We start from the raw sequence: 24,740 nt of genomic DNA on the forward strand, positions 1-24,740 counted from the left end.
GAAGTGTTGTGTGACCCGTGTGAACATGATAGGTATCTAAATGTGAGCAGTCATTTACTCATGGCATAATAAAGAGAAATGCAAACTCAGACTATTACACAAACCTGCAATGATAAAATGTTAAATAACACAAATAATACTTTATGTATTTAATCTCACTTTATGAACCAATGTTTTAGTTGCCGACCTTCGATGGATCCAATTCAACCATACTAAGCAAAAATGACTTTAGATAAACATCACATTTGTGATTTTACCGCTAAAGTAAGAGTGTTGAACTTTCTTTCAGACGTAATTTGCATTTTCTTCAGCCTGAGGCCTTATTTATTTCACTTCTGGTGTGAAATGGCCTTTACATTTACCAAAAAAATAACTTTAGTTTTTAGTTTTTATAAAACAACCAACAAGCCCAGCCCAGGTGAGAAAAAGTAACACAGAAGTAACGTAACGCATTACTTTCCATAAAAAGTAACGCAATTAGTTCCTTTTTTCAGGGAGTAACGCAATATTGTAACGCATTACGTTTAAAAGTAACTTTCCCCAACACTGGTCAGACGTAGGACAAAAGTATGTGAGAAAGTAGTTTCAGCGACAGCTCCAGCCTGACGCATGACGCAATTTGTGTTACTCGCTTCATTTTGTTCACTTATTTCTGATATACTGCACTGCAGGGAGTAGGGAATGAGTGAACAAGTGAGTGATTTCGCACAGCAACAGTCAACAACCATGGTCAATTCCTGTGCTGGAGTCAACCATAGAGCTATTCAGTCGAGGCATCAACTCTTGGAGTCGACTCCCCATCACTAGTTGTTTGTGATGCATGACAACTTAAATGACCTAAGATGCGTGGCGCATCGCAGAGCTAGTCCAAGACGAGCATTTGTGGTTAAAAAGTATATAAATGTTTATTTCTTTTAGAAAATGACAGATAGTTTCTCTAGATAAGACTCTTATTCCTCAGCTGGGACTGTGTAGAGACTTTGAAGATTTGGACCTTCAAACCGTTGATAATCGTTGAAGTCACTATATGGAGAAAAATCCTGGAATGTTTTCCACAAAAATGATATCTCGGATGACGTGTGGGTGAGTAAATTATCAGGAATTTATTATTCTGAAGTGAACTAATCCTTTAACCTTGACGTATTGTGTTGTTTGCTAACAGTCAAATTTGGTTTGTCAATGTCTGGATTTTGTTTTTGTACTGCATGAGGATCTTAATTAAAATCTGTCAATCTCCATCGCTGACGGAGTCGTTCAAGCATGTGTCAGTCATCCATGTACGTTCCTCAGTGAACGATGCAGGGTTACGCATCACACAAACCTGTGCCTCCCAGCAGGCCGAGCGGGCTGATCTCAGCAGAGCGTCTCTGAAGATCACTGGGACTGGATTTAATATGCTTAAGTGAGTAATGACACAGTGTGAGTTCACTGGACGCTAGAATACACTCAACCTGAGGTCATCTGAGCGGCCACACCCAGCCTCGAACGCTGCGGTCACATACCACTGTCACTACGACCAAAATGAAAGATGCCGTTTTATCTTTATATTCGGTCCACGGTTTGTGGTGGAAGTCTTGACGCTCAGCATCTGTCTGTGACAGCAAGGCAGCTCACTAGGTCTTAAAGCAGAGATTATTTATTCAATTAAACCAAAGATATTACAAATAGGATGGTAAATTCACAAACTGTTGACACAATCAAAACACACAAGATCCAGCCTCAATTCAATTTAAGATTAATAAAAAGTCTATAGGTAAGATGGTGAGATTCAGGTAACAGTGAGAGAACAGAGAGAAGAGCACAGCACCCGTGTGATGTCTACATGTTAGTGTTCAGAAATCACCCTTCACCCTCTAGACACATGATCAACGACGCCTTCTGGATTTGCCCAAAAAATGACAGCCTGTCCGGTAACATGGTCCCATCTACAGGCAACTACAGGAACTTGGCTGTGGGATTGACTGGTTTGTTTACTGATGAAGTTCTCAATCTGTATCGCCTGTGAACAAACAAACAAACAAACAAACAAACAAACAAACAAACAAACAAACAAACAAACAAACAAACAAACAAACAAACAAACAGGTAAATGCTGGTCCAAATGTGGTTGCACTGAGTTCTGTGTCTGTGTTCAGTAGTTCTGGATCACATGTAGGGTTGGGTATCGTTTGAATTTGAACGATTCCGATTCCGGTTCCTTGTTTCGATTCCGGTTCCTAACGATTCTCGATTCCGATTCTTTTAAGAGGCAGGGTCAAAAAAGTTCAGGATATTTTAAATGAGCTAGCTAACCAACGGTCTTTCTGAAGGAAATAGTCTGACCTTCTCCATCAATTTGAATTCTATGAACTTTTTACTTTTTATGAACTTTACTGTGAATTTCTCACAGGGCTGTTTTCAACTACAATATAAATATCAAATCTATGAACTTGAGTATAAATATTATAAATTATGAATATATTTTCACGGGTACACTTTCCTCAAGAGTTTTATTTTTGAAAACCTCATGAAAACACATATACACATGAGTGTATGATGCTGCAGGTACTTAAACATGTTACCGTGCTCCCACTGATGGGCTAACCTGGTGCAGAAGAGCAAATAAACAATAAGAAACAACTTGTAAAACCCAGTCCAGATTAGCAGCAGGTACCGTATAAAATCAGAAACAGTTCTTGTTTAGGAAAATGATCATATCTGCCTTCTCAGGCAGGATGCGTGAGCGTTCTGGACAGATAGTATCTCCTGCTGTGGAGAAAACACGTTCGCTGGGTGTAGAAGCTTGATAGGAGAAAGCGAGATTTGACAGCAAAGGATAAGTCTTTTGTTGGTTCCACCACCACCAACCGAGATTTCCGCCGAGATTTCGTTCTGTTTAGAAAAGTGAAGCCACACTTTGGACCGCCGACGCACGCTATCCATGTTCGACTCGCTCGGTTATGCCAACACTTTCGGTGGACGCTTCTTCGTTGGTGTTCAGCGGTTTCTTCTTCCGGTCGGCGGACTGCGAATCGAAACTAGGAATCGAAATTTTGGGAACGATTCTGGGAAAATTGCAAAGCTAGTCCCGGTTCCAATCAATACTCGATACCCAAGCCTAATCGCATGACTTCAGTTTAGCTTATTCTATATGCCAATAGTGTAACACTAAAGCTAAACTCGGTTGTCAGTTCACCTTTTAGTGCTTAATCCTGTACACACAGAGTTCAGGCATTTACAGGAGTGGGAACCACATTCTATAACTGAATTAAAGGGATAGTTCCCCCAAAAATCACCCGCATTTACTCTCCCTCGTGTCGTTCCAAACCCGTAAGACTTTCGTTCATCTTTGAAACACAAATGAAGATATTTTTGATGAAATCTGAGAGATTTCTGTCCGTCCATTGACAGTCTACACAACTACCACTTTGACGCTTTAAAAAGTTAGGGTGACCACCCGTCCCGCTTTGCGTTGCACCGCACAGCATTTTTACCCCTTGTCCCACACGTCGCATATTGAGAAAATGTCCTGCATTATCATCAGTCTGTCGGTTTTTAATTATCTTATTGTGAAAACGTGCATCCTTTCTTTTGCCTTTTTAAGAAAGCATTTTATTTATTATTTTTGCGGCATAGTTTTTCACCTATATTTAACAGCGCTTCGTCAGAAGTACAAATACAACAGCCGTCTTTTAAATCCTATCCAGTGGTTGAAAGGAAAGGAGTAAACATGGCCACTAGTAGGTTGTGGCAGGCGGCTGTCAATCAAAATGTGGAGCAGTGATTCGTTCCATGTGTTCCCTGTCAGAAAACAAATGGATAATTCGGTCAATTAAAATAAAAATGTAACAGAATTTATCAACTTGTTGCCTACTGTGGTTGTTTTGATTCACATCCTTTCTAAAAATATGAACGTTTTTGGTTTAATATATTCTTAATTATATAAGACTGTCAATTATCTAATTTCATGTTGTTTTATATTTTATTTGTTCATTATTTATTTTGTTGGATTTTAATTGGACTTGGTCAGAACTGTTTCAAAAATAGTTATCTGCATGATGCCTGCTGCCTTTGGGCTCAGTGATGTTGAATTTAAATGACATGTAAAATAAAGACATGTTATGTTACATTTTGATATAATGGTGTTTTCTGGAAGGGACTAAAGAACAAAGCATTTTTATCAGCTGAAAGGCAGAATACACATGTTTTTTTTATTAAGTTAGATAAGCATTATATAACAGTTTGAGGTTATGTTTTAGTGTTGGTAACATGTCCCACATTGTCCCACACAAACTTATAATCGTCCCACATTTGGTTTGTTTGATGGTGGTCACCCTACAAAAAGTTCATTAAGAGATTGTAAAACTAATTTTCTAAACTAACTAAATTTTCTGAAGAGACTCGATCGCTTAATATGATGAACAGATTTAATTCACACATAAACATTGATCAGCGAACATAAACAGAAGCTCAACTTGAACCTGCTTGACGCGCGAGAACAAACCTCATGCAGAAGCTCAAACGTGCTTCCGTTTCCCACAACTGATGTGTGTGTTCATGAATGTTTATTTGTAAATAAAGGACTAAATTAAATCTGTTCATCATATTAAGCGATCGAGACTCTTCAGAAAATTTGGACTAAACGGCTCAATTCATATGGATTAGTTTTACAATCTCTTAAAGAACTTTTTGAAGCGTCAAAGTGGTAGTTGTAGTTGTGTATCTCTCAATGGAGGGACAGAAATCTCTCAGATTTCATCAAAAAGTTCAGAAAAAAAAAAAGTCTTACAGGTTTGGAACGACATGAGGGAGAGTAATTAATGACAACGTTTTCATTTTTGGGGAGAACTAACCCTTTAACCCCTGAAAAACTTTAGGCGGTGACAACCGCATTTGCAAAAACATCTGCGCTGTGTGTTCGGAACGAACTGAGCAACTAGTTAATGACGCATTTAACCGTGCATCAGAGATGTGTCTCTTTTTTGCGTGCGCAGTGCAAGAAAATCACAGGGAAAGAGGCACGAGCCTTGACTCATTCGTGTTGCCAGATCTTGCCAACAAGAACAAGCCCATAAAAAATGTAATAAATGCAAATGCTTTATATTGAAAATAAGATCAAAATATCGTGACCTGCACCTTTGATAACTATATGATCAAAGCCCAAAAGCTCTTATACTAAGTGGATGGCAACACTTCAGGAGAGCGCTCTGTGAAGCAGCCTTACAAATGTATCAGGCTTTAGTCGCTGTAATATTAATAAGCGAGATGCCAGAACGTTGCTATGGTTACCAGAGTGTCAATCATCGCAACTTTGGGAGTGAGTCTACTTTGTACAAACACAGAATGATTATTAAGAATTACACAGAAGTGAATTCTGAGAGCATGTGAATCTGCACGATACGGACTCAGTTTATCCTTATAAAGCCCACTGTATCATATTTGATACACAAATTTTGAAGGCCTCTAAATGATCAACATGATCAAAAGCTGTTGCACACAATCGACTGCATGCCTTCTGTTGTCTGATTGATAGTTCAGACTTTTTTTAGCAAGTAAAAGGCCTTTTAGTACAATTGTAAAAACGTCCCCGTTCAGCTTGTGGTTCACGTGTCTTTTTGCAGTGAAATCTTTATTTTTCTAGTAAAAAAGTAAAAATAACAATAACTTTTATATTGTTAGTAATATTTCAAAATAAACTTAATGGACTGAAGCAATTTAGGATTACTTGATTTTCTTTTTTGAAAAATCATGTTAAAAATCAAGTTATTTGTTCAACTCACAATCATCATCATTGTATTGCATTGCATTATGTGTTTTTAAAATACAGAGTTTATGATCATAAAATGAACAATATAAATATCATCTTACTAAACATTATTGGGAGATATAGAGTGACAACTGATATTTAAAGGATTTTATGTAAGTATCTGCTATACTGTTCTGGACATAAAAATATCAGCATCTGCAGCAAATTGCTAGCCTGACAAGCCAGACCCACATCAAGATGTTGGGTCTGGGAACACGCCATTGGCACGGCTCAATCCGAGGGGCGGGATTAACGGTTGTCGTTCAGATTCCCTCTGCACGCAATAGGATAGCGCTACAACCAACCAGAGCGGTTTCCCACCAGCGGAGCTAGTTGATGGATTAAACTTTTGCCGTATCTGGTCGGCAAAACTCCGGACACATCTTCCTTTTTTAAGAATGACTTCAGAGCCGTTCTTTAAGCTTTTCTTTGAGAAAGTCCTCCAGAGTCGCGGCCAAAGCCGATTGTAAAGACTGCTGTTTGCCAGCAGAAGCTCTTCTTTGTTTTCAAGTAGCAGGGAATTCACGCGGAACCGTCACAACTCTGCCGTCATTATGTTAAGCCCGCCCACCGACTCTAGACACGATGTGATTGGCCTGACTAGAGTTTGGTTTTTCCAGCTCGCAAGCCAACGGAGAGTTGCTAGATGAGACCGCTAGGGTGCGTCCAGATTTCTAGCCTAGCAAATTGCATATTTTTGCTCAGTTTGGGCCTCTAAATACAATAGAGCTGTTTTTTCCTCCAAGTATGAGCTGCATATTCTAATTAAATCAAACTATATGAGCCATAAAAGCCTTATGTATTAAATATGATACTCAACTCTAGATACTCAACTTTCTTTCTTTAAAAAAAAAAGGCTTTAGGTTCAGGCTTCAGTTTACAGGGTCAAATAATAATGGTACATGTGACAGAAAAATCATACCTGTGTTTCAGTAGTTGATCATGCGCTTGACGGCCTCAAAGCACTTCCACTTGTCTGGGATGTAGAAGGGCTCAAAGATGTGCGGGAAGGGCGTATCATACCCGCAAACCCTACTGATGGGAGCCTCCAAGTTGAGGAAACACTCCTCCTGCAGAGAACACATTCAGCTCCATTAATATACACCATACAAATCTTTCTTTTTTTTTCCCCAGAGCCTATTCATCTTATTCATAACGCAAGTTTTCTAACTTGAATGTGTCGAGGCTTCTGGTCTCATTCGCTTCCAGTTATTTTAGCTAACAAAAACAGTCAGTTATGCTGCTTGATATTGCAAACTATTATTTTAATTTATTATCGAAATCATAAAAATGTCATAAACCATTTACAGCATTTAGTTATTCTTCCCATTAGTTAGACTTGATTAAGTGTCAAGTCACCTTTATTTATATAGCGCTTTATACAATACAGATCGTTTCAAAGCAGCTTCACAGAGGTAACAGGAAAATGATTCAATGACGCAAACAGAGTTAATTTCAGCTGTACAGCAGCTCTAAAAGAAAATAGTGTCATTATTCAGTATTTACTTCATCATGTAAAGCTGAAAAACTTTAAAAATCACTGATTTGTTGCTGTTCTACATTCATGTTCATGTAAATTCTGCAACAAAACTGGGTCTATTTATACTAGTTTTAAAGAGACACCAGTTATGATGTAGGTTTCAAAGGGAGGGGGGGAGGGGGTACTTATGAAATTTATTATTTTCATATTGTAGGGCTGATTTCAGAGAGAAACTTCTGACATAATTTACTCACCCTCATGACATTTCTGATTTCTGTCCCACCACTGCAAGTCCATTCCACCAAAACTTTGATGCTTCATAATAAAGAGATTGTAAAAGTAATCCATATGAATTGAGCAGTTTAATAAGTTTAAGCTGTTTAAGTCCTCTGAAGAGTCATGTTCGCTTTATATGATGAACAAATTTAATTTAGACTTTTGTTCACAGACAAACACTGGTCAACGCACATTCATACAAGCACATCAAATAAGGAAAACCGAAGCTCAAACATGTTGGCTCAGGTTCAGTCATTTATGAAGCTTGAAGGATTTGGTGGAATAGACTCTCAAAGGGCTTCACAGGTTTCATTAACAATATCTTCATTTGTGTTTTGCAGGTTTGGAAATACATGAGGGTGAGCAAATGACTGGGTGAACTAAATCTTTAAATCAGGGGTGTCCAAACTGGGTCCTGGAGAGCCACTGTCCTGCAGAGTTCAGCTCAAACCTGCCTCCACACTCCTGTCTGGAAGATTCTATATGCCCAGTAAGACCTCGATTAGCTGGTTTAATTGGGGTTCGAGCTAAACGTTGGGCCTCCAAGAGCAGGATTGAAAACCCATGCTTTAAAGAGTATTTTTCTGTTGATCAGCAGAATATAGGTCCACTGATATCCAGTGCTGTGAAACATCAAAACTCAGTAAAAAAGTCCATCAGTGAACGCTGTAAGTTATGAAAGAACAATGTTGAACTAAAGAACATGTCTTAAATATGGAGGAACAAGAAAAGATGATAAACAGATTAAAAAAAATCTCTTCACGTCCTTAGACATGACCCCGGTGAGCGGATGGGCTTCGATTTAAGCTTTTGGAGAACTTAAAAATAAAATTATTTTTTTAAATAAAAAAAATCCCAAATGGAAGCTGAACAAACCCAATTCCCAATGACAAAACAACACTTATTTTCACAGAACCATCAAAACTTGTGCATCAGGAAAAGCTATAAAGGGTTTAATGTTTCCTCATACAAAGCCAACACTGAAATCTACTGTCCACGAAGACACTTCCAACTCTTAATGGATGCTTTTTGGCTTTTCCCCTGCTTTAAATCTGAACTCAGAAATGCATGAGCAAAGTGTGAAACATGTCGCACTCTGGGCGAACTCTCTCGTCTGCTGGTGTTTTCTGAAGTGCCTACAAAAGAGCGTCAAGCTTCATTAAAGGGCTTTGTGCATGCTTTACATGACAGCCTGAATAAACACAAAAATGTGTTTTAGGTTTGCATCAGCAGGCAGTTCCAGCTCTGCCGAGAGACATCAGGAAAGCCTGCGGATGCGAGGCAGGTCCCAGATGCTCGAGTCCTGCCGCTCAGTGGTCAGAACGAGCCTGGCATTCGCTGCTCGAGCCACACATAATCATCGTTTTGGGATTTGATGTGGCAAGATGAACCTAGTGCTTCTGCGTCTCAGAAATAGTTTTATCTCCATGTGATGAATCTGAATGGTGTGGTTCGTAATGACTGGAAATGGACTCCAGGAAAGGACACATCAGGACATCTGCTGATACACAGGAGTTAAAATTAGACGCAATACATTTGTTCGCTTCAGTTCACTTCAGTGCAGGAAAATAATGTTTCCCATTCTCTACGCTCCCAACTCAAGCTTTTGATGTTTTTGGCATTTACATTTGTTCATCCATGTTCTCTATACTCTCTTCCACCATCACTGCTTGGATAATCAAAGCATCAAAGTAGTTTAGTTACAACTCATGCGCTGTACTCCAGGTCTTCCGAAGTCACGTTTCCGCAGAACGAACCCAAGCGGTCCAAACACGTGCACATTCAGCAGGACTACAACACAAACGTAGACAGAGCAAACCAATCTAACATCAGCAACAGTTGGAGGTCTGAATCACCACAGTACATATTTAGCAAATTGTCCAGAGTTTTAAAGCCAAGGGTAATTTTGGGTCATTTATTCTTTATTCCCAAAGCGGACGAGTACCTGCCAACCTGACCCACGGGAAGAGCAAGAAGAAACCATTAAATACTCTTACTGGAAAAGCAGGAGAACAGAAGAGCAGTCTTGTCTGAAGACACTGCATGCGGACTGAAAACTAGGCCACTACTTCAGTTTCATCCATATATGTGACCCTGGATCAGAAAAAACAGTCACAAGTCGCACGGGTATATTTGTGGCAATAGCCAACAATACATTGCATGGGTCAAAATTATCAATTTTTCTTTTATGCCAAAATTCATTAGGATATTAAGTATAGATCATGTTCCATGAAGATATTTTGTACGTTTCCTACCGTAAATATATGAAGCATTTATTTTTGTGAGTGAATGCTGCACAATCGGCAACATAAACGCACAACTTTAAAGGCGATTTTCTCAATGTTTTGATTTTTTTGCACTAATAGTGGTATCTTAGCCAAATATTCTCCTATCCTAACAATACATCAATGGAAATCTTTTTTTTATTCAGCTTTCATATGATGTATAAATCTCAATTGCAAAAAATGTACCCATGTGACTTGTTTTGTGGTCCAGGGTCACATATGAGAAGTGCATCATTATACAGTTATTATACCTGGAGACTGTAATCATTTACAAATGTAAGCTTTTCTAAAGATACAGAGATTTTTTTTTAATCTATAACAGTTTAGTGGCAAATTAAAAGTGATAATGTCAAAATATAATGTGATGCATATGAGTTATAAGTTATTGCTGTTTTAAAGTCACTTATTTGTATGGTATGGTACAAAATTGTGTTAAAACACAATTAAGCCTTTGGAAACTCTATAACAAAACTGAATTAGCTCGTGCTGTTACGCAACCATACATTTAACCCGTGCGTGTGCTAAAGTTGAGAAGCAAATATATAAGTCAAAAGAGCTCTCACAGAAACTACAGAGAACAAATTGTTTTATTGCATTAGAAAGTCTATGGCTACAAGAAGATTCCCCAAACACCAAACGTTTCTAGAGACACAACTGGCAGCCTTATTCATTATTCATAAAACTATTAGAGGTTTTGAAGAAAAAGCACGATATCTTTAAGGGGAATAAAATGTTTGATCAGAGCAACTGAGAAAAACACTCAATTCACTGCCAAAGACTTGCAAGATGACCCGATGAAAGGAGGAAAAAACATTTCAATGCAGTGTAAGAACAACACTCTTCATGTTGCGGCATCTGCTTTCATAATTTGTTGTTTATGAAAGCAGCTGGCTTCACTTCAGAAGGCCTTTATTAACCCCCTGAAGCCGTATGGGTTATTTTTTTATGATGATGGATGCACTTCTTTTTTGGGCTTCAAAATCTCAGTTACCATTCACTCCCATTATAAAGCTGGGAAGAGCAGGATATTTTTTTTATATAACTAAATATAATTTTGTTTGGCTGAAAGAAGAAGTCATATACACCTGGAATGGCTTGAGCTTGAGGGAATTATAGGATAATTTTCATTTTTGGGTAATCTATCCCTGATGATGACATTTATATATTTGTATGTGTGCTTCTTGGGGCCACTGTACACATATATAATAAAGTATATACACTACTGATTTATTGTAAAGTCATCTCTTCTGCTCAGCAATGCTGCAATCATTTGATCCAAAATACAGTAAAACAGTAATATATTGTGAAATATTAGTACAATTAAAAATTTCTATGTGAATATATTTTAAATGTAATGTATTCCTGTGATCAAAGCTGAATTTCCAGCATCATTACTCCAGTCTTCAGTGTCACATGATCCTTCACAAATCAGTCTAATATGATGATTTGCTGCTCAAGAAACATTTCTGATTATTGAAAACACTTTTTTTTTCTTTTCTAATCATCTAAATATCTAAATTTAATGCATTTTTGCTGAATAAAAGTATTAATTTCTTACTGATCCCAAATTCCTGATATCCTGATACATACATGTGTATCTTTAATGTATCTTAGGCTGCGTTTACACTTAGTATTAACATGCGATCACCGTGATGCGATCAAGGAGATCGGATCATAAGCCAATCAGGACACGGTGCGTTTACACCTGTCCACATCAAGTGGCTTCTGTGTGGATATGGATAACAGATCAGATCTCGCAAGAAAAAAAGAAAGAAAAGGACGGCTCCGGTACACAGTCGACCTGAAGTGGTGGGTTCTCTTTTAAAAAACAGTTTTCAGTCGGGGGACATTTTACAAATCTTGCAAATGAGGAGTGTGTGTGTGTGTGTGTGTGTGTGTGTGTGTGTGTGTCCACCTGTGAATGCAGGCATGATGGCTGGATAGCGTTTACATTACACACTGATAACATTCCCATCAGAAGTTTACACTTGTCTTTTCAATGTGTATGTGGACAACATCCTGTGGATACATGTTGCATGTTAATGCCAAGTGTAAACGCAGCCTTAGGTAATACGTCCACTCACAAACACATTTTTGCTGTCAGAGTGGGACCAGCAACAGCCACAGATTAGAGAGTATTCAAAGACTATCGTGACTTGGAAATGCCCATATTACCGACTGCGTGAGAGCCAAAAAAGACAATTGCGCACCACGTATTTGAGGAGCCCAAAGGCATTTGAGGACAGACACCCTGAAATAAGATGAAACATTTGAATACACATTCAAAGAAAGCAGAAAAATAAATCTGTATCGAAACATGTGTTTCAATGCCAGTTAATTTATCTAGTTTCCCACGTTAGAACATAAAATCCAAAATCAACCTCAATGAGGCTTTTTATGACCAGCCGTTAATGATAAAAACTAAATACGTAAATAATTTAGTTCTGGGACATACTGTACAGCAATAAACCACAGTCTGAAAACTGAACGACTAAAAGCGTAAATCATCTCATGTTCACTGACACTTGCACAAGTTCCTCTCCAGATCCTTTAGTACATGATATATCACAGATCTGAAAGGCCATTTTTAGACAATCATTCTGAACTTCATGCTACTTTTCGCTTGATGGCGGTCAGCGTTTGTGCACGTCAGAAGATTTTACAGTCACTGCGAGCGACTCAGACACGCAGAAACATCAAATCATCTCAACACAGCAACAAACGTCAGGACTGGATATTTCTCATGTTTTTTTACCCATAGGTCTTCACAAATCACGGTTGTGACGTTCAGAACTGATTTGAGATGCCTTATAAATCACAATGAACTGAACTATGAGCTGAAGTAGCAAACAATGCATTATTGAAAGTTAAACTTAATGAAGTGGAATTAAAAATGGAATGACGTTCAGAGAATTATAGCATATACACACATATTTAATCAATTTCACCACTGTGGAAAGTGCTCATATTAGCTCTAATTTAGCTGTCAATATGCTTATCATTTAGTACGCTTTATAAGCTGTTTTCCTCATGGGGACCAAAGAAATGTCCCCTCAAGATCAACAAATTCTGGTATTACCATCCTTGTGGGGACATTTTGTCCCCATAATGTAGGCAACACCTGACCCCTCAAACACACACACACACACACACACCAGAGGAAACTGGCTGCTTTATTCATACACAGACAAAGAGAACGAGACAGATGATACTGAATATTATTTCAACTATTCCATGGAGTTGTCCAGGAACACAGAGATCAATCTGAAAAATCCAGCTCTGGATCCAGGAATAACAGGGCGCTCATCTGCTGTCACAGGCTCAGCTTCTGTAAGATCATCTGCTCAGTGACTGCATGAAGCTGAATGCGTCTCTACTGTGACAGAATAACACAACTAGACTCTTACCATTTCTGCAGAAATCTCCTCAACACCACACATGATTTGAGCTTCAAATCCAATCATTTTAATTATATTTGGTTGACTGAATTTTAGTTTTATTATGAATAGGCTGTGATGTTAGCACGTTTTAGATGATAAAAAAAAAAAAAAAAAGCAGCACGTATTACGGAAAATATGGTAATTGATGATAATTTTGATTTGTGAACTAACCCTTTAAATACAACAGAACACATTAAAGGCCTGTTCACACCAAGAACGGACTATAAAGATAACTACTGTTTTGTTGGGGGGCAGATTCATTTGGCCACCGTTATCGCAGACATCAGTAGCTTGACCATAGTTCAGGTTTTACTCAGTGCAGCTGATAGCCTTTTTTTTTTTGTGCAACTTTTCTGTTCAATGCCATTATCTGTGCACATCCGGCTGACTCATACCCAACCCTGCTCAAACACACACACACAGGTGCTTTAACAAACTTTGACGTCAATGGAAACGTGACTGATGTTTATGTTTAAAGACTTGCCCTGCATCTACGCATGGATGAATCTCTTGTTCAAAAACTACTGTTCAAAAACTTGGGGTCAGTACAAATGTTTTTAAAGAAATTACATTAGTAAGGATGCATTAAATTGATCAAAAGTGACACTAAAGATTATACAGAGATTTCTATTTCAAATACATGCTGTACTTTTGAGTTTTTTTGTCATGTATCCTGAAAAATAAATAAATAAATATGAAGCAGCACAACCGTTTGCCACATTGATAAGAACTGTTTCTTGAAACACTGCTGTAACTCTGACCTCTCAGGCAGGATTTGTTAACACTCTTTTCCATCAAAGACATTTGATTGATGGGCAACTAGAAATGTCAGACAGAGTGAAAAAGAAAGTTTTCTGATCATTCCACTACAAAACAAGATGTGAAGTAACCATTAGGCTGTTTTCGCACGTCAACCGTTTGGTTGATGTAAAAGTTGCTTTCTGTCTGACGTCATTTGAAACAAAATGAGGCCAAAACGAAGTTCATTAGGAGTTAGTTTCGGAAGTTCGAAACGGGACATTCTGGAAAAGTTTGCTCCGGCTGATAAACACCTTTGCACTTCTATTGGTCCTTGGCGATTGCGTAAAAGGTAGGTGCGTCTCTGAAGCTCCGCCTTCTTTGACATGGAGATCTTCAGTGTTATTATAGGATCATCTACACGTAAATTGGTTTAAATTGAATTTGAACAAAAAGAATGATGATTATCCATTGGCTTACAGCTAGTTGGTCAGATTAGTTCGGAGGTTTAATCGAGAGAGACTAATTTATGCAACTGGCCACAGGTCTAAAGTTAAATGGCACAGTTAAGTCCAAATATTATTTTGTAAACTGTCAAAATGCAGAAAAATGTCTGCATCACAGTTCTTAAACACTTGAACACGGGGCCTAAAACTAACTTTTAGTCACACCTGCCAATGGCCTGTTTTTGCAGTTACGACACCAACATTTTAGATACCAGTGAAATTTCACAATTCTCTCTTCCAATTTCAATACCACAGCTAAAACTACTAGCCTAACTAATATAAATTTAAAACATTATGAAAGACAAGTAAACAGAATTAAATCAATCACAAATAATCAAATTACAAGTACAAATGGCACAATTACATACAATAGAACAAATATATAAATGAAACAAACAGTGTTTTTCAGGTGGGTTATTCAGGTAGGTCTATATTCAGTCAAGAACAGTTTGATAAAGATTAAAAACACAGACAGCAGCAGGAATATTAGGCTGTTGTCACTTTAGGACATTATGCACGGATCCAATATACTGATACTGTACACATGCGTTTTCTTTCTTAACTATTTACGTTCAATTAAGACATGCTCAATTATGTTTTCTAGGATACTCACAGAGACATTTCTTGGCATCATTTTGTGTGAATTTTTCCATTCAAGCGCAAGAAGACATGAAAGAGAACTCAATTTAGCATTTGTGCGCTGTCTGAGACGTGGCTTTCTGGGAGCGCACGGATGTTTAAACTGCGTGTGAGTAACGAATTGAGTTCCATTTTGCATCTTCTTGAGCTTGAATATGTAAATTGGCAAGGCTTAAACTTTCGTGACGATGCAGCACTGTCCAAGTGCCGTTCATGTTTGTTCATATTCATCCTCTCAAAAATGTTACGGGCCAACTGGCGATCGACATATACGTTTCATATGCTCGTCAATGCCAATTTCTACTTGCAGTTGGTGCTTTGCGAGTGTTAATAGGCGCTGTCTGAACGTAATCAGTACTGGTCAATCTCTAATTCATGACATCCCCAAGAGCCTTGATTTCCCATCGGGTTCTTACCTGAACAGTGGAGCTGATCTCAGCTGCAAAGCCTCCGGTCACTGGAGCTTCATGACTGACGAGCAGCCGACCCGTCTTCACCACCGACTGGAAGGAAAGAGAACATGAGCTGAAACACATCTGAAGTCAGAAATCACCCGAAGAGCTGTAAAACCAAAGGATTTTATAACGGCACACAAGCACATCAAGTCTATTTTTGATTTAAAAATACATTAAGTGTTTGTGTTCAGGCAAAAGGGCTGGCTCCATATTACTATTTCAGCTCATGAAATAGTAAAATCTAAACCAAAATCTAAAATTGCAAAAACAAACAGACAAGTATTATCATCAAATCAGGCATAGATGCATTTTTAAATCCCTAAATCTTAACGTTGCTTTCACGTTTCACAGCATTCTGCCTGAATTCTGTTGAATTGCAGCATGTTGTAGCAAGGTACCAAATTTACAAAACATCGGTTACTCAAGCCCACAGTATTCTTCATCAGTGCTGCCCTCTGACATCTGGTAGAGTATAAAAAGCATTTATACCATACATGTGTTTAACTTGTCCAAACGCGCTTGAATATAGTTTGAAAGTTCTGCGGACACGACATGCATGCATGAGACGTAGCGAAACGCAGAAAATGTAGCATACCCGGGCCTTTACAATTGTTTTTTGTTTTTTTTGTAACAGTACAGTACAACCTGATCGGGCAGCCAGTGTTTGATTCTGGCTTGGGTCATTTTCAATTAAAAAAATAATATAATAATAATAATAATAATAAAATGTGAGGATATTCAAATCAGAACACTAAACCTTCCTGTCTGAGGAATGTTGCAAGCCTCACATTGCTTGCATGAGCACTGAATCTCAATGAATTTGAACACGTGGACACTGCATTTATTAATTAGCGCAGACTGACAACACCATTTGCTGCAGATAATTTATTTTGTTTGATGTGCATAACTCAATGTCAGTGGTCATTATGACTTCAGTCAAACAGTCTATGTTAGCCTGATAAAAATAAACAGCAGGTCACATCTGCAAAGCCCCGACTCAACATCTGCAGGCCTCATCAGACTCTACGAGGTACAAAACTGACAAATCTTGCCGCAAAACCAGTTCTTCAAAAGGAGAAAAACAGGTGCAAAACAGCAGATCCCAAGAGCACTCGTCCTTGCGCTGGTGGTCAGGCAGTTCCTGCGGAAAGATTTTGGTTTGTTCTGTAATCTGTGTAATTATATAAAAGTCTTGATCTTACTTGAGATAAAAAAAGGACATAAATGTTTGGCGTTTCATAGCTGCGCATCTGCTGAGAAGAACGCGAGGTCTGGATATTGAGCTGGAAGTTCAGCAGGTTTCTATGGAGCTCCACAACGACACAGAAGAAACTACACCAGAAACATCCACAGCACGCCAAGTCCTTCAACGTTTGAGCAACGTGGGCCAAATGTAATAATTAAAATGTTAATTTCAGTCTTCATACAGATTGGTACGCATTCGATTATTTCAGCACTCGAGTGGACAAACTGGTCATACATTACCATTTCACTAAGAAAACATACATGAACCTCATGAACTCTGGCAAATCCACTGACTAGATCTTCTGTTAAAGCTCTCACAACAATGACAAGTTGAAAATTAAACACTTACCCGGTAGATTTATAAACTGTGAAGAATTACTCACAGAAGTAGATTATATGTGGATAGAAACTAGTTTCTCAGATCTTGCTGTTTTAACCCTAGAATGCATAAAGGGGGTCAAATTGACCCGGAATGCTGTGATTTTTTAAAAACATTTTATCAATGAAACATTTATTTATTTGATATTCCATGAATAAAAAAAAACTAAATAAAAAACTTGTTTTGGACCCTCAGTGTCATTTTCATATTTCTTAGTCATAGGATGTTTTTTTTACTTCTTTCTGGTATCACTACCCCAAGAATGCATAAAGGCGGTCAAATTGACCCATTTTCACTTCCTATGAAATTGAACTTAACAGTATTTTTGGATACATTTTTTGTCAGTAACAATATTTTGTTTTTTTCAATAACTATTTTTTTCTTGAAACGTTATGGATTTCTCAAATGTAGAACATACTGTACTATTTCAGATGCAGTAGATGAGCAGAGAAAGGCCAGACTAGAGGTTCAGACTAGAATATGCTCTTCTGTAGATCCAAATTAGTTTAGAGTTTGTATAGAAAAGGTACTGGATTTTAAAAAGAATAAATTTACGATCAATTAGTCCCAAAAAGAAATACAAAATCTGTCCTAATTGAAAAAATAAAATAAATAAATATATATATATATATATATATATATATATATATATATATATATATATATATATATTGAAAAAAGTATTTATACCCTGAGTGAAGTCAGTAAGTTTTAGTCCAATTAACATTAACATTTTCGGGAAAACATAAGAGATAAGCTTGTCCAATTGCATCCGCATACATAAAATGCTCTCAAATAAAGTGATACATAATTTGACTTGACTTTGGACATGACAGTTAAATGAAGAATAACAATAATTCCACACCTCATAACCAAGCTGGTGAAACGCCAGAGACGTCGAGTCACTGTAACTGCTTCTGATGCCTCAGATACCAGCGGACTGAGACGGGCACAGCGGGAGAATCTTGAGGTTGTGTGTTAGCAAGGGTGTGAGATTTCGATAAGACAGCAAGTATGCAAGGGTGTGACGGAAGGCATTTTCTTACGGCCGCCCCACAGCGGTCAGAGCGCCCAGAGACACTGCAGCGCGACCAATCAGAGACGTGTATAATCAGTGCTGCTGTCTACACTAGATTAGTGTTCACCGGCTGTAAACTGATGCTTCGTTCCGTTTCTGACACAAAGGACAAATAGATTTGCATTGGTCGCTTTGTCGTGTCCGGTGTAGACCCGGTGTAACATTTAAAAGTCAGTCATTTTTCAAAGTTTTTGAAACCGGTCTCTTATGCTCATCAAGGCTACATTTATTTGATCAAATATATAGTAAAAACAGCAATACTGTGAAATTTCATTACAAATTTCTATTTGAATATATGTTAAAATGTCATTCAATGTTGCCCAGAAAACTGACTGAAATAAGTTTAAGCACTAAAATTACTGAAAATTAAATTGAACCTAAAAATTACAAAAGTATATTAAAAATTACAAAAAAACTAAAAAACATTTAACTAAAATTGAAAATGAAAACTGAAAATAAAAGCATTCAAAATAAAAACTGTAATAATATATAAATACTGAAATGACACTTGATTTTGCAACTCAGACCAACAAAGTTTTAAATATTACTTTTAGTCAGTTTTTAAAACTGTTTTTAGTTTCTCATTTCCCTTCAGTTTATGAAAATGATATACAATCATTTTAGTCTTAGAATAGCTTAAAATTCTCCATGCGGTTACGCTACAGGCTTCAGACACGTGTACATCATGAAACCAGCAAGACTTGTATAAATGTATAAAATAAAGGAGGATCTTATTTGATGCTTCTACTACATTTTGGGCAGCTTTGGGAATCAGACACTTGCTATTAATTAAACTCTCTTATTATGTTGGATTGGACCCTAGAATATCTTCAACCACCAACTGGTGGTCCAGGAAGGTAGAGTTAATGCGAAACACTATCCAAATAAAGCTTACGAGTTACGTAAAAGTGATGTGGCACTAGCTAACCCGGTCATCCCACCCAGCAACATCAGGGAAAATCCTGAAGAGTCACAGCACATACCACAGATAGTTCAGACGCAAACAATCCTCGACTGTTAGTACTGTCTCACGGGACAGAACGTCACTTCGCTGGAGCGAGAGTCTTGGCCTGGTTGTTTTCCAGAAATACCACAGTGACGTACTGAAAAGGCTAATGACAAATTACACCATTAATGGATGACTGAGGTTGAAAGCTATAATGATGAGACTGTGTTGTGACTCGTGACACAGGCGCTTTTCCTATGCAATGGTGTTAGCCAATCACAACAGGGGGATTGATTCAGATGGCAAAAAAGAACAAGAAAATGGGCTGAAATTATACAGTAAGTGGACTTGAGGGGATCCAGATAAAAGTGAGTTGTGACCCATTTAAATGTAGCGTAAGAGTGCAAATACTTCTCAGGGACACTGCAGATGCCACGGCGCTAACAGACACCAGATAACAGCCACACAACACCCATTCATATTCAATGGGGTCATTTAAAAAATATGCATGTACACTACCGTTGAAAAGTTTCTTGTGCTCACCAATGCTGCATTTTGGTATCCCACTGCCACCTGTCTAATTCAATTCCAGCTCACACAAACAGTGTGTCAAAACAGCCTTCAAATGACCAGGAAAACAGCTCATGCTAGAAAAACCAGGAGTAGAAACACAAACACGGGTCGCAAATGAAGTCATCCCATTTTGTCTTTATGAGGTTCCAGTGGCATTCTAAAACACATGTCTCTGTCTTCATGAACTGAACAGACAGCTTAATGAGAAGCTAATGTGTTGACATTAACTACGGCCTGCGGCTCGGATGACGATTTTATTGTCCAGTGTGCCGTGCCTATGTATCCCGGACAGATGAGCGTTTCTCATTGCCTCTGGGGTTCAGAACGGCGTCTCCTGCTATAAAGGGCAGAGCTGGTGGTCAGCGCTGTCATCCAAACGCTTATTTACAGCTGACCTCTCAACGCCAGCAGTTCAACACAAAGACTCACTGACTGACCCAAGATGAATAGAGAGAGGCGGCTTTTCTTGGACGCACACTCTCTTTATATCTCTCTCTCTCTCTCTCTCTCACACACACAGTGAAAATGCACCAGTCGTTCACTTTCTGCGAGACTTTTTAAGCAGTGAGTCAGAGTATCTGAGTCCTGGTGATATTTTTTTTGGTAGTGTCTTAGTGGGGCTTTACAGTTCATGGTGATCCTAAAAAAGGACCGTCAATATACAAATTGGATGGTTTAACGTATAATATAAAAAAAAAAAAATGAAGGCAGGCATAATTTTTTTAAATAAAATAATAATAATAATAATAATAATAATAATAATAATAAATATTTTTTTTGTGTGTGTGGAAAATGTACATCTTCGCCCATTATTTAAATAATATTAAAAATGTGTTAAAGATTTTGTAAGCATACAGTATTGCGTAGTTGTGCTTGGAGTCGATTGTTTTTTTTTGTGATAACGCAATGAAACAATTTATTACTAAAACTATAAACGCATGCCAATGCAAGAGAAAACCAATGGAATATTAATAACTGATCATGTTGTAGTCAATGCATCCTTTTCCTGTTAGCTTTTTGTTTTTCTATGCTTCTATTTTTTTGCATAGTACAATAAAACATGTAGCTTTAGATTGCCAAATATTTTTGTCAGATGAATAACTTAACCAAGTTGAGTGTTTTGTTCTTCCTTCATATTTAAAATATCTCATATTTTGATGGTTAAGCTGAACTCGTAGGGTTCATTAAGAACAAATATCCCCTCCGGACATCACTTTTAGCCACTGCTGTAAAAACAGATGATACGAAGTTGAAAATTACCTCCAAAAATTCTAAAGGGATGTTATTCTGGTACTATATTTGGATGCCCTACATTGTTCTGCGTCCTGAAGCAAAAGCAGTCGAGAACCGCTGCTTTAACAGCCTTTCATCATCTTCGTCTCCTAAATGGGCTCAGAAACAATGTATAATGACTGCAGTCTGAAATATAGGCAGCTGCACAATAGCCATACAATAACCCGCAATAATTACATGTTACTCGGGGAGAAAAAAATTACACACAACATCTGAGGTCTTTATGTCAAAGCCTTGGCGTAACAGAGGTCTCTTCCCACGCAAGGGATCATAATGATGATGATGATGATGAAATGGCTTTTATTAGCAGTGCGTTTGAAAAGTATGTACATCAATGCTTTCAGAAACATTCGTGGATATTACACAGCTACGGAAATAATCTTGTGCGGAGCGACAAACAGGAGACATTAAAAGCTAGAGAAAGACTGAAGAGTCACCATTTGACAATCATACACTTTTTTTTTTTTTTTTTTGCTACTGTACTCTGTCATTTTTGTTTAGCATATTAAAAGTCAACATGAAATGGCATTCAACTCATTAGGGCTGGGAAAAATAATTGGTAACACTTTACGGTAACACTTTATTTTACAGTGTCTTTGTTGCATGTACTTAGTAATAACAGTAAATTATGCATAATTACATGCAACTAACCCTCAACCAAATCCTAATCCTAACCCCATTGTAAGTACATGTAGTTAATTAATATTACTCAGTACTTACATGTATAATTACACCGTAACAATGACATCTTAAAATAACGTGTAACCCACTTTACAATAAGGGACCATTTGTTAACACTGGTTAATGCATTAAGGGTACATTTACACGACAACGATATGCTTAAAACATGGAAGTTTTTCCTTTAAATTTTCCGAGTACAGACGACCCTATTGTCAAAACGATCCCCATTCACACGGATCCGCGAAAACGACTACAAACGCTGTATTCTGCTGCCAGGCCATTAGATGGAGATGAAACACTATAAACTGGACACGTAATACGCATGTGTATGACGTCATCGTCTTCAGTTTACACGGAGACCATTTTCAAAAACTTGCACTTTGAAACCCATTTTCAAGAGTTTGAGTTTTCAGGCACTCAAAACGCCGTTGCTGTGTAAATGAACGGCCAAATTGCATAAAAAGTCTTCAGTTTTTAGTGGAAAACGGTGTCGTGTAAACAGCACAAAATACATTTGTCACGATATTTATTAACCCTTGTTAACGTTTAATAATACGATTGTAAATTAATACAAACTGTGTGTGATTTATAGCAAGCAGAATACAATGTTCTCTTGTGCACACAAGTGTCATCATGAGAATGCTGGAAAAAACTAAACTCAGAGTCGATTCAGAATCACTGGAGAGAGAACTGAGATGCATCCGAGAATTTTTTTTGGTTTTCACCCAATTTTTGTGCCTAGTAAAAAAAAACAAAAAAAACTTCCATTATAGAATTAAAGAATTCAACTTGATGTGTCTGTATATCAGCGATTACACAATGGTCCAGCCATCAGATTAGGTCTGAACTATATGTTCAATAAACATGTAATCTCACACAAAACGCTGTGAATGGGAATAAAGGACAGATACCGATCCGGAGTGAGAGGATGAGGAGCGGATGTTGAAGGGAAGGGTTAACGCCGTCTCTGCCCTGTGCTCGCTGTCCCGCGGTGGCGACGGTGGCGGATGCTTTACTGCGTATTGTACAGCAGGGCTGTGATTAGGACGGAGGGAAAGATCCTGTTTACTACTGTTCCCATACACACCCTGCATAATGAGCCCTGCACTGCACAATCCTGCAACCCTCCTGTTGTCTTGGGGTCAATTTCGTGAACATTTGTCATTTATGGTCATGAATGTGCATGTGTTTTAGAAAAGATGTTTCTTACAACTTTTAGGCTGGGGACATACTGGCCTGCCCAATGGTTTCCATGCAATTTGCCAAAATAAATAAAACTTAAAAATCAATAAAAAAAAACTTTATTGTAGCAAACATTATGCATGAGAACTTGTTAAATTGAAGACTCGTCTTCTGAATCAAAGGAACATTTTATTTATTTTGTGATTGTGCAGCTAATTTTGAACAATATGTGGGCCAAATTGACCACTTAACACATTAGAAATAACCCAACAGAAATGGGAATTATTACATTTTATATTTTTTCTAGTGATGGGCAAAGATTAAATCGCATCCAAAATAAAAGTATGTGTTTATATAATATATGTGTGCGCACTGTGTATAATTATTTTTGTATATATAAATACACACACATGCATGAATGTATATATTTAAGAAAAATGTGTTATTTATATATAAATTATGTATAAATATATATACATACACGCATGCAAATATTTCTTAAATATATACATGCATGTGTGTGTATTTATATTTACAAAAATAATTATACACAGTGCACACACGTGTAAATAAACTTTTATTTTGGATTTATTTTGGACACATTTTCCCCATCTCTGACAAGCTTCAATAGAGGTTTTCTGTAATTCCATGAATCTTTATAGTGTTTTTCATGGTGTCGATTTTTGGCAAATTGCATGTTCAATTTGATCCGCAACACAAACGTACCATTTTTGGGTTTCATTTGTTATAAAAAGTAGGCAACTACTTGATTAGTCCTGCCTCTTAGTCCTCAGCTGCACTTGTTCTATATATGGCGAAAGCAGGATAAAAATAGCACAACTTTCACAGTTCTGACTAACTAAATATGTAGTCTATTAAGACACTACAGGAAGAGAACATTTACACAACCTGAGCACAATATGGATGTGCCACTACTGTGGAGTGTTTTTTGTAAATGGTTTGTGAACCTTTAATCAGAGGCCACCACATGGACATAACTCACCAACACCATGAGATCTCCATGACAAATTGGCTTCAGACGCAGCCTGAATTCTTAATCTGTGTTTTAACGAGTTAGAGCGCTATTAGCACGCATGGGAAACCGGAGGCCGGAGAGTAATTCATGCACACGCATATCAGAGCGACAGGCCTTCAGCCAACATGAAGCCCGGACGCCAGGGGAGACCTCAGACTGAAATAGCTCCAAACAACCCATAAAGCCCAATTAAACCTGATTCAGCCAACTCAGGCAGGCCTGACGTGACCTGCCTTTATCCCTCAAAACAGGCCACCACCCAAGGGCAACAGAAAGATCACACACACACACACACACACACACACACACACACACACACACACACACACACACACACACACACACACACACACACACACACACACACACACACACACACACACACACACACACACACACACACACACACACACACACTACACACCTTTACAGTGCTGTAAAGTGCTGGAATCCAAAAGTACAAGGGCAAACAAACCGCTTCAAGGAGAATGCGGAAGGCATTTCAAAAAATAGGTTAAAAATATCTAAATTTATTTATTCCTATATTTATTTGGTAAATTTAAGTTTACACACACACATATTAGGGACTGGAACAAGTCATTGCAGGGAAATAAAATACACCAAATTTGTAAGAAAATAAACCGTCAAAATTGCATTATTGGGAGAAAAATAACATGTTTTAATTAAGTAACCCAAGCAAACAGGACTTTCACTTCCCATCAT

The 24,740-nt window shown here is 37.8% G+C and overlaps 1 protein-coding gene across 1 annotated transcript in view; it reads right to left on the bottom strand.

Annotated features, from left to right (window-relative positions):
- Window positions 1-1,620: 1,620 nt before the first annotated feature.
- bckdhb (branched chain keto acid dehydrogenase E1 subunit beta) overlaps window positions 1,621-24,740 on the bottom strand; it is a 74,320-nt gene continuing 51,200 nt past the window's right edge. Inside the window, exons 9-11 of the mRNA XM_084384668.1 lie at window positions 15,566-15,652; window positions 6,708-6,855; window positions 1,621-1,999 (exon numbers count right to left, since the gene is read on the bottom strand). Coding sequence (XP_084240794.1) covers window positions 6,715-6,855; window positions 15,566-15,652 — 228 coding nt within the window. The 3' untranslated portion in view covers window positions 1,621-1,999; window positions 6,708-6,714. The remainder of the gene's footprint in view (window positions 2,000-6,707; window positions 6,856-15,565; window positions 15,653-24,740) is intronic.

The sequence above is a fragment of the Rutilus rutilus genome (genome assembly GCF_951802725.1).
Source record: "Rutilus rutilus genome assembly, chromosome: 17".
NCBI classification, from domain to species: Eukaryota; Metazoa; Chordata; class Actinopteri; order Cypriniformes; family Leuciscidae; genus Rutilus; species Rutilus rutilus.